This window comes from Austrofundulus limnaeus, unplaced genomic scaffold, assembly GCF_001266775.1.
Source record: "Austrofundulus limnaeus strain Quisiro unplaced genomic scaffold, Austrofundulus_limnaeus-1.0 Scaffold4, whole genome shotgun sequence".
Taxonomy (NCBI): domain Eukaryota; kingdom Metazoa; phylum Chordata; class Actinopteri; order Cyprinodontiformes; family Rivulidae; genus Austrofundulus; species Austrofundulus limnaeus.
The window spans coordinates 3,255,130-3,269,634 of record NW_013952406.1 but is presented as its reverse complement, the minus strand read 5'-3'; the positions used below and the strand labels follow the sequence as shown (position 1 = coordinate 3,269,634).

At 39.0% G+C, this 14,505-nt stretch overlaps 1 protein-coding gene across 2 annotated transcripts in view; it reads left to right on the top strand.

Annotated features, from left to right (window-relative positions):
- The window catches only part of ttyh3a (tweety family member 3a), a 25,644-nt gene that overhangs the window by 6,699 nt on the left and 4,440 nt on the right, over positions 1 to 14,505 (top strand). The window contains exons 3-14 of one of the 2 annotated variants that reach the window (XM_014023546.1): positions 868 to 979; positions 1,110 to 1,330; positions 1,949 to 2,044; positions 3,127 to 3,199; positions 3,936 to 4,011; positions 6,654 to 6,709; positions 7,533 to 7,625; positions 8,285 to 8,377; positions 9,560 to 9,696; positions 10,968 to 11,141; positions 11,479 to 11,554; positions 12,228 to 12,329. In XM_014023546.1, the coding sequence (XP_013879000.1) occupies positions 868 to 979; positions 1,110 to 1,330; positions 1,949 to 2,044; positions 3,127 to 3,199; positions 3,936 to 4,011; positions 6,654 to 6,709; positions 7,533 to 7,625; positions 8,285 to 8,377; positions 9,560 to 9,696; positions 10,968 to 11,141; positions 11,479 to 11,554; positions 12,228 to 12,308 (1,288 nt within the window). In that variant the 3' untranslated portion in view covers positions 12,309 to 12,329. The remainder of the gene's footprint in view (positions 1 to 867; positions 980 to 1,109; positions 1,331 to 1,948; positions 2,045 to 3,126; positions 3,200 to 3,935; positions 4,012 to 6,653; positions 6,710 to 7,532; positions 7,626 to 8,284; positions 8,378 to 9,559; positions 9,697 to 10,967; positions 11,142 to 11,478; positions 11,555 to 12,227; positions 12,330 to 14,505) is intronic. The other variant, XM_014023555.1, reaches the window with a different exon arrangement.

The window sequence follows — 14,505 nt, the reverse complement described above, 5'->3', positions numbered from 1 at the left end:
CAATTTCAAGGCGTTTAGAAGAGGAAGTGAGGAGAAGATAAGTTTATTTTCTATTTAAACATTAAAAACAGCATTTTAATAACAACTAAAGGTGACATAGATCCTTTATTATGGTATAGTATTTAAAATGTATGCCTGAGAAACGCATAATATCGGCCCTTTAAATAAATCATTCAGAGGTCTTAAAATTGTTTTAAACATTTTATTTATTTATATTTTTTGTTTTTGTTTTTCTTGCAGCTTGTTGGTTTGTGTTAAAATAAACATGTGGGTAAAATTGTCACTGTTTTTTTTGGTTAATTTGGTCTTAAATTTCATTTCAAGTGGCATTAAAGAGGAATAAAAAGGTCTTAAATTTAACTTGCTTTAAGCTGTAGGAACCCTGGAAGAATAAAATTGTTTTCTTTACAGAAAACATTTTTTACACTAAAATATTAAGAACATAAAAGCATTTCCAGTGCAAACTATGTTCTCCTTTACGCTAAATGAACCTGCACCAGTTGTTGGCAAAATATGTTTTTTCTGTTAACATCTCTTTAGAAATTGTTACCTGAGTTGATTATGTGCAGCTTGAGGCCTGTCGGAGCAAATGAGAGCTGACCTCCTGCCTCAGTGCAGCCTTTGTCAGCCGCAGTGTGGGCTTTGGGGCATAGCTGGTCCATTCCACTGTGTTTCCATGGTTCTGTATGGAGTCTTTCTGCCGAAGCTGAAAGGAGCCCGTTGACTGGGGTCTGAGCCGACAGGGTTAAAACAGAGTTCACACGCCTCTCACTCGGCCCGGCTGTCCTCCTCTCTGTGTCCTCTCTTTTTTTTTTGTCTTCACCATCCTGTCTTCTGTCCCCTCCACTTCTTTTGTCTCCCCGTTAGCGCCGGCATTGCCGTCGGTTTCTATGGGAACGGTGAGACTTCTGATGGAGTGAGCCGGCTGACGTATTCCCTCCGCCACGCTAACCGCACAATCACCGGAGTGCAAAAGCTGGTAAGGGCCAAGAGAGCAAACTGCACGAGCGTGTTTAATAATTCATCGCCTCCATGCCCTGGTTTCATTAAATCCCTGCGGTGAATCCCCGGTTTCTTCTCTGAACTCCATCATAACCTTGTGTTTCAAGGTAAATGACAGCACATCATCGTTAAACCAGACAGTGGACGGCAATCTGCAACAGCTTGAGGAGCAGTATGCTCAGCATGCGGACTACCTCTCCATCATCCAAAAGCTGCAGGGCCAACTGGACGAGCTGGTCAGACAGATGGTTGAGATTCCTTTCTGGGACAACAACAAGGTTTCCCTGGAGGATTTGGCCGTCAAGATTGAACTCTATGACTGGTATAGGTAAGACTGTAGTATGCTCAAACATTAGCAAATAAAAATGGACAGGATGACCAAAATATGACTTCATTTCGTGCAGAATCTTTATTTTTAAACTTCAACATGCAGGCAATTATTATATTAATATTTTACAAGCCTTTAAACACTTGCGTCCAGCAGGGCAGCAGATCTGAAGGAAAAATAATCGTGTACACTTGTAGACTTCACAACATTAATTTTTAGCATTGTTTTGAGTTTTCCAGTTTATTATAAACATATTTTTCTATTACAGGCTTGATTGTATATCATACCTAAAGTCATAAAAGTGTTAAGGCAGAAAAAAATGTCGATTTCGAAGGAAATCATAAAGATTATGATACAAATTGTTATTTTCTTAAGACATACTTGCCTTAATACCATATTTTACTTGCAGTATAAGATACTCTAATTCAGCAAGAATTTTTTCAGTTTCTGGCTTTTATTGAACTTGAAGACAAATATATCCATTTTAAAAGTAACTGAATCATTTAGTTGAATATTTTAAAACTGTTTTTAATTTTCTTTTTGCTTTTGAGAGTTTGTTTGCTGTGCTTCTGTTGACCACTTTGTTTTATTATTTTTTTTTTAAATTTCTCTCTTCAGGTGGCTGGGCTACATATCCTTACTGCTGTTTGATGTCTTTATCTGCCTTCTTGTTCTATTTGGCCTTATTCGCAACGCAAAGGGAACACTTATCGGGTGAGTCTCATCATGAAATAATAATAATAATAATAATAATAATAATAATAATAATAATAATGCAACCAATTAATGATAAAAACCATGAATTTGTTGAAATGCAGATACAGAGAGAATGTGTTCGTGTGTTTCTTATCAAAAGCAAAATATCTGCCAGAATTTCAAGGCTAATCAAGGGCTACGTTCACACTGCAGGCCAATGCGACCCAAATTTTTTTTCCCCCATGGGACCCATTTCTGATTTTTTTTTTTAAATGACGTCTGAATGTGACAAATCAGATTTTTTTTTCCAAATCCGACCCAGACCTTTTCATTATGTGGTAATGAATCAAATACATAGCTTGTGTTTTTCAAAGCGACTGCAGTCTGAACAGTCATGTCATTTTCCATCTGATTTTTTCATCAGTGAGATGGGGGTGAAGGATCGATAAGACAGTACCCTCGAGTCACACTGTTTAAATCAGTAGCTCCACATATTTACAGCTCCAAAACAGAAGTCCTGTTGCTTCGTCTTTTTACTTTTAATTTTCCACATGATAGTAACGTCCAGCCTCGGTCGCGGAGCGTATCAATCCCAAAGTTACTCYGTCGATACTTTATTTCCAGCTTGTTGCTTCAGTCCAAACATAAAATGCTTCACCGGAGCATCCCGATCAGAGGCAGGTTGAAATATAAACACCAAACTAAACAAGCATGTCAGATGATTATTTAATCGGTTCGACATAAACGTAGCATCCATGCTAACTCTGTGACACGTCTTTTCTCCGCATGCGTGTCACATCAGTGCCATGTAGAGTTCACACTGGAGTCATGCAGGTCGCATTTAAAATGTAACGTGAACGTTCACGCCAAAAAATCAGAATTTTTTTTATTATTTTTTTTTCAAAAAAATCAGAAATGAGCATTAAGACCTGCAGTGTGAACCTAGCCAAAGCGATCATAAAAATGTCACAACTCCTTTAGAAAGAAATCAAACCACATTGTTTTCTGTAATCCTTTCAACGTAACCATCTTAAGGCTCTCTTATTTTACCATAAGGCTGCAGATCAACTGCACTTCTGACCTCCTCTTATTTCCTGCAGAGTGTGCCTGTTTGGTGTAGTGGCTCTTATCATCAGCTGGGTCTCTCTGGGGCTGGAGTTGGCTGTCTCTGTGGTAAGTTTATGCATCCAAAACAATCCTGGTTTCACTGTAGTGCTGCCTGTTTTATTGCACGTAATGGCTAATGAAGTTATTTTGCTCATCGGTACAAACCGTGAAGTCGAATGCACTGATGGGTCATGAAAATATAAAACTATTGTGTGGTTTCACAGCCATACAACTAACTGAACCATGATTTATGGGGAAATGTTTCAGATAAAACAGATTCATTGCAGTGTACATCTGTGTTCTTTTTTTTCCAGTCGGATTTTTTCAGAAATCCTCCAGAAGACTAATAATAGTGATTAGGATGTGATGTGGAGCATTATAGCTGTGATTAGGACTAGTCGTGCTGTTGGAGGAGAGAACAGTGAAACAAGAGCAAAGTAAAGCATCATAAACCCAGATTTGTCTGTTTACATTATTTGAACAGCACTGTGTAGGTTTACAGCTATGAAAATGTTGATTAATTCTAATCATTTATGCGATTTGAAATGTAAGATTTCCTCCCATGCAGATGACTCAAACTGTTCACACGTATGAGTTTTTATTCCTCTCCTTTTTTAGTTTGAATGTTTTTTTTTTTTTTTTCAGTTGAGATTGAGGCTTTTTTTAACTGAAATTATCACTTATATTAATGTTTAATTAGATGTGTTGGTGCATTTACTGTCATGTTTCCATCAGTGTATGATTTAATAATGAAGCCAGGGCGTGGTCTCCATTTAGGTATCGATGTTTTTGTGTTTTTCAGGGCTCCAGTGACTTTTGCTTCGCTCCTGATACATTTGTTACCAAAGTGGGCAATCAGTATGGATTAGTCAATCACGGTATGATCCTTTTGATTTGGTTTCATTCAAAAACGTGCATCAAAGATTCAGTTTGCTTTATAATTATAAATACAAGTCATCTCAGATTAAACTGGTTATTATGAGTTACTCTGCATTTCTCTCCCGCTTTGGGTCTCAATGCTTTCATTGTTGTGCAGAAGTCAGAAGACGTGTTAAAGAAAGCCAGACTTGACTTTTATGCTATGGTTCATAAAAAGCCTCTAAAAATTGCTGCCACATCCGCAGCGAGGTCAGGAGGGCATCGGGCTGCCCTTTTTAAGCAGCACAGAAGCCTGTTTTGCTCATTTTAGTAATTTTCCTATCCGTTCCATGATGGGATGCATGTCAGAAGCAGGGAAAAAAAAGAGCCTCCGGTTTGTTGGGTTTGTGTACGACGGAGATAAGAGCAGTGAAGCAGAGGATCAGAAAAACAGTATATTTCCTGTATCCGTCCACAGGCCTTTGAGAGAAGATGGTGCTTGAAAATACAACGCTGTGCTCTCTTACTGCCATTTTTCAACATCAGCTCAACAAAATAAGCTTCTTTTCTGCTCTCTTCTGTAAAATATGATTTTAGATGAATACAAGCAAGCAGAATTTAGGAGATTAATTTTAAATATTACTGCTTAATATAACGCTTTGAAACTGTATTTAGCACACAGAATTAATGCAAATGGCAAAATAATTAAATACAGGAAGTTTTATTTCAAAGGTACATTGTATTTTGTCTTTAAAGGGGACTTTCAAAATCCACTTTCTTAGCTGTTAAACACATTTTATTGTACTCGGAGACTCTTGGAGTGCAGAAAATTAGAGTTTAGTCTCTCCCTGTGCTGGGTATATATCTTTATACTTTGTTTGGGTCATATTTTTAAACTCGTTCAGTTTTTTTTTCTATTTTCCATTATGTTTTTTGAACTATGGCACATTATTTGCAACAGAACTGCCATATTCGTAGTTTTTATTCTCCTGCTGGGTCAGACTCTGGCTCCAACATGTAAGGCTGGATGAACAAGTCTTCTCTTGTTGACATCTTTCAATTAAATTGTAAACAAAAATTTCTGTGCCACTATATAGTCATAAACCCCTCTATCAAACTAGAATGGACCGCTTTGGGAGCTGGAAGGAGGCAAGATGTGAAGCGCCTCATTTGGATTTAAAGAGAGAGCCTCACAACGAGTTGATCTGAAACACAGCTCAGAAAAGTGGTGGATAGGGGGGCTTGTGGAGTTACAATAAGGAGGAATTCAGACCAAAGCATTGCAGTTCCACTTTATAAACACCCCCAACTGAATGATGTGAAAAAGACCTATTTAAAAGCATTTGTCTCCTTTAAGAGTTGATTCTATATTCTGTGGAAAACCTGTTCCTAGCTCTGTGATGAGTTATCTTTTGCTCAGGAAATCTGTTCTCCTGATAACGGTTGATGGTTGTGGGTGGACTTGTTAGAACAGGACTGAGATGGGACTTTTCACGTTGTGTACTTGTATGTACTTTGTCTGTGCCGGAAACCCTCTCGTCATCCTCAGCTACGGGGGGGGTGGCTCCTGACTCAGCACTGAGTCTGGACGTCACCAGCACCATGTGTCGGGTCGGTGGTGGCGTTCTCACAGCTTGGATTTGTGTTGCAGTACTTTTGAGTCAATCGCTCACACATTAAGGATTTCTCATTGACGACGACTCCGCTGCCACGAACGAACCGACGTGAGCGGGAACAGCAGGAGAGAGTTTAAACCTCTAATAATTACAGTCTTCTTTGGATCACTGTGAGCAGGGTGCAAGTTTAGTCTTGTAATTTAAACATAACAGAGGTGACGTAAGAGGCGGCTGTGGGCAACAAGAGACTATTTTTGCACCTTTCATTGTGTTTTTTCTTTCCTTTTAATGTGTTCAGACGTTTTATTGTAGTGCTGCAGTTTTTCCTGCTTTACTCTTTTAGAACATGTCACTTCAGCTCAGAATTATTCCATACTGCAAGGTAGCAGTCAAGCTGTGACGAGGCAGCAGGAATCATAAAAGCACAGCACTGGATGAAAGCGAACAGAATGTTTTGTATCAGTTTTTTGTGTGCAAAACTGTAACAACAGAACAAATTACTCAGGGCAAGCAGGGCACAGTCATACATGGGAGATAGAGGTAAAAGACAAAAGACTTAATCAACATTGAATAAAAGTGAAATGAGACTTTTCAACTTTGCATTTATAGAAATTTMCAGGGACTTTTCACTTCATTTATTGTTTTGACACTCTCTCACTTCTTAAATGGTTATCTTTTGTCCGTAGAAGGCAGCTGTATTCAGTCTGAAAAGTTTGAAAATTCCTCTTTGTGCTTTCAGTTTTTTAAGAGTTTGTTCCTTTAACATCATTTCTGCTCTTGAACACAGTTAGAAAAGACTCTACTTGTATTTGAATGTTTTGGTGTGTTTTTTTTATTCATCACTTTGCTTATTAGTATTAGTTTTTCCAACCTTGTCAGTTTACTCTTAGAGTTTATAATAAAACATTTATAAACACTTACTTGATGTTTAATAGAATACACAACTCAAACTGTTGAATTTTCAGATTATTGCATAGTAGAAGCTTGTTTCAGRAACCACCTTTAGCTCTTTTAATCTTCTTGTTTTCTGTTTCTGTTCCTCTCAGAAATCCTGCAGTACTACATTGGTTGCGGTTTGGACCAACCTAACCCCTTCCAACAGGTTTGATATTGCATGTTTTGTTTTTACACATGACAAGAGGCCATGTTTTACTAAAATAAAATGATGTGCATAAAACTTATACGGTGAGTTTGTAGTTGGTAGGAATGCCAGTAAGCATCATCATTAGGTCACAGTGTTTCAAAGTTCAACTCCATTTCCGTGCAGAAGTACAATGTTTTGTATTATGTGAAAGTGTTGAGGCTACTGCTTGGATTCACATGTTTTTAAAGGTTGTACAGAAACACTGTAGTGTGCTAAATATTTGTTTTCAGTCTCAATGTGTGCACAAAAACAGAGTTAAGTGGCTAAAACAAACAACAATAAGCGTTCCTCTGGAAGTGGTCAGGTACAAGGACTGGGCTGAAAATTAGTAAATAAAGCAGCCAAAGAAGTGCTTTCAGAAATCCTAAAGAAATTCTGCTCATTACACCTTTTTAAAAATATTTAAAAAATTTTAAGCTGGCCTCGGAAAGAAAATATAAAGAGAAAAGTGGTGGCCTAAGACTTTTGCACAGTACTCTTGGAGTCCACTCTCGTCGTGAAAATGCTTTTCTTTAATGGGCATTCTCCATTTTAATATTCAAGCCACATCAATAAGTTAAAACCTGTGAGTGCTCCTGAAGCTGAAGGCATCTATTGTTGGTTCCAGCGTAAATATAGAAACCTTTCAGCTCGTACCTGCCAACTACACGGTTTCACTGCAGCACATTAGCCCAAACTGAAGACAGCTCCTTCGAAGTTCTTGTGCTTATTTGAAGAAAAAAAAATATATAGAAATGTCTAAAAAAAAGCTGAACTGCAACAACATCCATGCTCTTTTCAGAGGCTTTCCGGGAGCCACAAAGCTTTAGTGGAGATGCAGGACGACGTGTCTGAGCTGCTGCGCTCTGCTACCAGAGAATATAAACAAACTAAGGTATGTTTTCATCCATGTAGTCCCACATTACAGATTAGCTGTAACGATTTTCAGTGACAGAATAGCACATCGAGTGCAACCTGTCCGACCTGGAAAGTGGTGAACCGCGCCTGTCCATGTTCACATCTGCTGGCGGCCCACCTGGGACGCAGCATCAGTCTTTCACTGGCCCACAGCAGCTCTGCTTCTTGCCCTGTGTTGACGGAGGCATAAAGGAGAGCTGGTTCTGGGAGCAGCGAGTGGCACGTTTCTCTTTGCCGGAGAAATTTGCTGAGGTCGAAGAAACTTTTCTTTCATGCAGATTTAAAATGTTGACTAGCGTAAAAAACCAGAGGCGCCAAAATTATCAAATTAAAATCTGCTTTTCAGCTCTACTTTCTGCGTGCCTGCTGCATATTTATAATATATTAAAATATATTTCTGATTGATGTACATTGAATGACTAATCAGTGAGTGAATTTCTATTAAACTGTCACTTTACATTTTCTTCTTTTAAGTTCATGGTCATGAGGCAGAAAATTGTTCTAAATTTTCTTATTTACTCTGATTTGTACTGATTTGTTTTTAATGGATGGTTGTTCCAACAATGCAACACTGACCGACTGTGCTTTAGCGTTTTCAGCTGTACAAATTGAGTATTTCCTTTCCCTTATCCCCAGGAGAGTTTGGAGGAGATTCAGGAAATACTGAACACCACAGAGATCAGCCTTCATCAGCTCACTGCACTCGTGGACTGTCGCAGCCTGCACATGGTGAGCAGAAACCAGAGAGGATTTACAAASTCAGCCGCTGCAGCGTTGTTCAGTTTGAAAAGTGGGGGGCCGGACAACTGATTCGTTCAGACATTTTTGTTTTTAAAAACAGCAAAGTTACATAAAGCAGCCCATCTCTGATGCTCGTGGAGCTCACACACCTGTCACTCTAAATAACATTTTACTCCCTGTATCCAGATCCGTGTCCTGCTGATAACCGGCAATGTTTCATGTAAGAAGCTGGCAGAATGTAAAGTAGTTTGCAACCGCTTTATCCTTGAAGGGCCGTTCCCCAGAGTGTCCAAAATTCAAGCGAGGACGTGCAAGTGTTGCACTCTCTGCTTACGCGCTGCTCTGATTTTTCCTGCTTCAGAAAACCACAGTAATTATTCATGTTTCTCTGGACCGTGTTCAGCTGCGGTTTATTTCCCAGCTTTGTCGTACGCGGTGAATGGAAATTATCAGTCATGATAATGAGGCATTTAGTGCATTGTCTCTAGTTCACCTGAGAGCAATTTGTTGTTAGCTAGTTTAATTGAAAATACCACTTTTCCCAATCTATGTCTTTGATATAATCAGTTTTTAAACGTAAGCTTATTTTTTTACACAATAATATTGTGACCCATCATATCCAAATGAGGATTAAGTCAAATTTGGTCAAAATGACCTCATCACATTTTCAGATTCCTGGTTTGATACCTGGATCATTCTGATATCATAAACGGAACCAGTGACATGCCTTCATTTGTCTTGTTGGTTATGATAATACATTAATATTTGGTCTGAATCCTAATTTTATGTAATTTTTATGAGGAATTTTTCATTTCATTATGAAGAGGAAATCTCAAATAGTATTTAAATATTGACATTTCCCAGCTGGAAAGAAGCAAAAACTTTGCTCACAGGGAAAATCTCAAAATTAAAAGGCATTTTTAAAAAAATTTTTTTTTGTCGTTGCTACTGCTTAAAAAGTGCTTCAATAATTTTTATGATTATATGTCACACAGTTCATTCAAATGAAACATTGATAAGGCATTTATTTGTTATATTTTGGACAAAATGCAATTTTTGTAAGTGTTTTTTATTAAAACAGTATATTTGCCTGTTTCTCCATATACCACTTTTAGATTTGATCCTCGTTTCGATGTCGTGGGTCACATTTTAAATGTTTGCATGTTGCAGGATTACGTCCAGGGCATGACAGGTTTATGTTACGATGGACTGGAAGGCCTCATCTACCTCGTGCTCTTCTCCTTCGTCACAGCTCTGATGTTCAGCTCGATTGTCTGCAGCGTTCCTCACACCTGGCGAGGCAAGCGGTAAGATGTCCAGCACTCTCATCGAACGCTCACTCCACCACCCCAATAAGAGGGTGTTAAAGTCCAAAGGCTTTCATGCCATGTTTGTATTCAGGACTGTAAATTCACTGAGAAATAATTCAAGAAAAGCCTATTAATTATTCATACATTTCTTTAAAGCTTTGATGTTTTTTTTTATTTATCCCAGAAATGCAGAAAAGTGATCGTAAGAAATTAAAACCTAGGATTTTTTTTTTCCTTCTCAAAAGCTAATTACGTTTACCCACATGACAGGTCCAAAAGACTCCAGCTGCTTCTTCAAATACATGAGTTTGTTTTCTTTTCTAATGGTGCCGCGTTGGCCTGCCTATTGTAACAACCCCCACCCCCCGTCTGAGCTGCTGTTTTCTACATAACAGCCAAATCATTTCAGCTTCTCTTTTTACTCCCAAAAGCAACATATGATGTCTGCGGGGTGACTTCAATGGAAGCAGTTTTCTAAACACAGCTTTCAGCTCAGCTTCTCCACATCATTAGCTTACCACTCCTTATCATCAGGGAGGAGGGGGTGGCCATGTTCATTAGTTTGATCTCAGCCGGCACTTCCTGCTACAAAGCTAAAGCTTGCACACTAACAGTCTATTTCAGTGTCTCCAGCTGTGTTTGAGTTTTTTTTTTTTCAATGCTTTTGTAATGAGGCAAGCAAACTCATCCCATCTGCTATTCCAGCTCAGAAACTAAATTAATATAATAATTTATGCCTAAAGTTTATATCACTCAAATATTACTACTAGTATTGTTTTTAATAATATAACCTTTTCTGAAATATAAACACAAAAACAAACATGAGGATGACATCATCGGTGGAAATTAGGCTGTCTTTGTTCTGAACACTAGAGGGCGACAGGCTCCGTTCTGGCAGAACATATTAAATGAATTATAGTTGTGTGGCAGACACTGCTGACTTTCATTGTTTAGAAACAAGCTAAAGTAATTACAATCTGTCTCCAGGGTAAGCCAGCTCATGTCCTTTTGCCAGTTAAAAGCTTTTATTGGACAAAGCAGCATTAAAGCTTTTTTTTAGTTCAACAAATTGCTTTAGTTTGTTTTTACACTTGGTGCATTTAACTGAACCTTAGTGCTGTCAGACAGCAGCAGATCTTTTTTTAAGGCAGTGATGAAATTAACTAAAGGAAAAAAATGACCTTGTGGCATTTTTATTCTCCTTTTGACATCTGTGAGACAGATCAGTAGGTCCCTCTGGTGGTTGTTTGATGGTGTTGTGTTTGCAGGAGCGATGAAGACAGCGAAGACGAGTCTCTGAGCCACGGAGGAAGGCAAAACCATGACAGCCTGTACCGGGTCCACATGCCCAGCCTGTACAGCTGTGGCAGCAGCTACGGCAGCGAGACCTCCATTCCTGCCACCGCCCACACCGTCAGCAACGCCCCTGTCACAGAGTACATGTAAGACTCCACCTGCTGACACAACAGGAAGTGGTGGATCGTTCTGCACCATGAGACTGAGCTTCGATCGTCTGTGTTGTTGAGAACAAGTTTAAACGTCCCCAAAGAGGAGATTAGTCCTCCCAAAGTCTGCAGATGCAGCTGTTGTTTTCCAGTTGTGATGTCTGTGAAACCCGAAGCTCTCTGAAGCTCGGCGTTAGTGAAGCTAGGTGGGGAGGGGTGACTCGGTTTCTGGCTCTGCGAAAACCTTGGTGACTGGAAAATTTAGGACATTTATATCTGTGAAATTAACTTTGAGGTTTTTGTGTTTGATCTCTCTGTACGTTTCATTCAACAGGGCTCAGAACTCCAACTTCCAGAACTCTCGCTGTGAAAACACGCCTCTGATAGGCCGAGAGTCTCCTCCTCCTTCAGTAAGTTTGACCTTGTTTTTTTTCTCTTTCTTTTTCTTTTTTTGGTTTGGTTTTTAAGTGTTGGAGCATCCTTCAGTCGTTATTTTCAGGAACTATGTTACAGGAACTTATAAACTAAATCAGATTATGACCAACCAGACAACTTAAGTTTCACTGTTCCTTTTAAAAAAGAACCTTACAGCGTGCTGTGTGTTTTATTCATCCAATCCCACTAAAATCAACAAAGTTACTTGCTTTAGTTCCTGTCTTGGTTCCATGAAAGTGTTTCTCCTGTAAGAGTGATTTAAATAGCATTGAACACTGTTGTTTATTTAAAAAAAGTTGTTTTGTGAACCAATAATCCTCAAAACACTAAATCTCTGAACTGGTGATTTTATTCTATTTGCATGTTTTAATGTTTTACTGACACTGAGCTCCATCGCTGAACATAAAGAAAAAGTGGGAGGTGTTATTTATTTCCTATAAAACAGGTTGTAAAATTAGTTTTTTTTTTTTAATCTGAGTGTTTTTATATAAAGAGCCCATCTCAGTCAACCCAGCCTCCCCCCTCAGGCCTGATCCTCTAGAGACCCTGCTCTCCCTGGTGTCTGTGTGTCTGCTCGGACCTCGACGCTGCTTTGTGCATCTTCTCTATACTCTCTTCTTGTCATTCTCTCTCTGCGAATCCATCCAGTTGTATTTGACTGCCGCGGACAGTAACAGCGGTCACTGCTGGCAGTTAAAGCCCTCGGAGAGTTCCAGATCGTTTTGGTAACTCCATCTGCTATACTAACAGGTACATTTAAAAAAAAAAAACATGTCCGCTTGCTCCTCCTCTGTTTCACCCCCGCCCAACTCCTGGCTCTACTGACCCCCGGGGCTGAGGGGACCCCTCCCCCCTCCCCTCACCCCCGGCCTCATGTACTACTCCCTCTTTGCCCTAATGTCCTACCTGATGTCTGATCTGATGTTTGTATCCCATCGCCCTGCGCTGCATGTTGGCCTGCCCCTCCCCCCAACCCCTCCACCTTTGCACCAAAAACATACTGGGAGGAACGTCCTGATGCATCTCAGTAATCTAGGTAGAATTTTTTTTTTAAATGAAGTAGGTCCTCTGGACGGGTTCTGCTTTTATGAAATTGTTAAGTGCCAGGACTGTGACCAGTTATACAGTTATACATTGGGGAAACAAAGCAGCCACTTTTCAAAAGAATGGTCCAACACAGAAGAGCTGCATCATCAGGCCATGATTCTGCAGTTTGCACTCTTCTACAGGCCAGCGGTCACTCTTTCAGTGATGAAGGCGTTCTCATCCTTGATAGAGAGGAACGCTGGTTTGAGAGAGGAGTAAAGGAAGCCATCTTTGTGAAGAAAAACCYTCTATCATTATACAGAGGTGGAGGCCTCCGTTTTCAGTTGTCCTCCTCCTACAARGCTGTTATTGCAAGTATGACTCAGCCCCCTGTGAACAAAAGGTGATAATTGGGGTCTTAATGATAGTCAGGTGGTTGATGCGCATGATCCTCTATGAACAATAGAGACAACCAGGGCTCGAACAATCTGATGTTAGACCGAGTGTTCACTTTTGCAGATGTACAACAGTGTTGATCGTTATTAAACCTGTTTATACACCATGTGGAGGCAGTGCTAATAAGGCTTAGTTCACCTGAAACTCCTCAGACTGAAGAAGTCTCTTGGAGGAGAGAGAAAACATTTCATTAAAGAAGAACCCATCCAGAGGACCTACTTTTATTATTATTTTATTTTATTTATTTATCTTTATTTTTTAAATTTATTATTATTATTTGTATCTAGAGGAAGATGTGAAGCTGTGAATTTGTCAGCCAGTGGCACCAGTTTTTTAGGAGCGGCGTCAAATAATAAAGCTTTTGATGAAATTTGAGGATCATGTGGACTTGATTTGTCCTTACTGTTGTGGGGGAACTTGTTGGAGGTTCTAGTAACATCTTTTTAGGATTTTTTTGAACTGGACTGGTGTACTTTTGTAGTTGTCTCCCATATCATTTAACAATGTACCTGAAGCTAAAGAAAGATCACTTGCCAGCAAAAATATGGATGTCTTTTTGTGGAGAGCAATGGGCCCACTTTTAAGGCACCCGCTCATATAGGTTCTTTATCCATCCTCAGTCACCATAAAGTTATCTCCTGTCATTTAAGTCAAAGTCAAGATGGATCTTATTCATTCTCAAAAGTGCTTCTTTCTCATGTGACAAGCCTGGAGCCTCACCTTATTGTCCAGTTGTGTCGCAGCAAACTGAATCAAGCAGGAAGCACTTTCTTTATTTATTTATTTATTAGAATTTTTTTAATCAAGTCAGAGGCAAACGACAAAACGAGCTGCACTGTTGTAGGAAAACGTCCGTCATCACGACACTCGCATGCTTCTCACAACCTGGGTTCAATCAACCAAATAACACTTAGCACACATTTGTAGAAATCAGTAACAAAATAGTTGAATCGTTTAAATTGTGTGCTTTTCATTTGTATTTCCTCTAAAATAGAAAAAAAACACAGATGAGCAGCAGCAGCTAAACTGAGCTGTATTTGTTGGATTTTTAGACTTATTATGGGGTTAGATGTTTTTTTTTTTTTTTTAGATGTCGCAAAAACAAAATTGTTCTGGACAAATTATGTGATGACATCATTTTTAAGTGTAATGTTTAAAAAAAATCTAATTGACTTTGGGTTTGGCTGTAGGACATAATACTTGTTGACATTTCCTGTCCAGAACAATTAAACTGATAAAGGATTCAAATAATAATTACAGTATTTGTAATAATAATAATAACAATAATAATAATATATATTGGGGTTCAACAATACATGTACCCATATCAAACCGTATCGAACAGTGCTTTAGGTTCAATTAGAGCTGGGCGATATGATCAAAATTTTATATCACGGTGTTTTCAACATTTTCTCCTGTTTCACGGTATTTGACGGTATTTTTC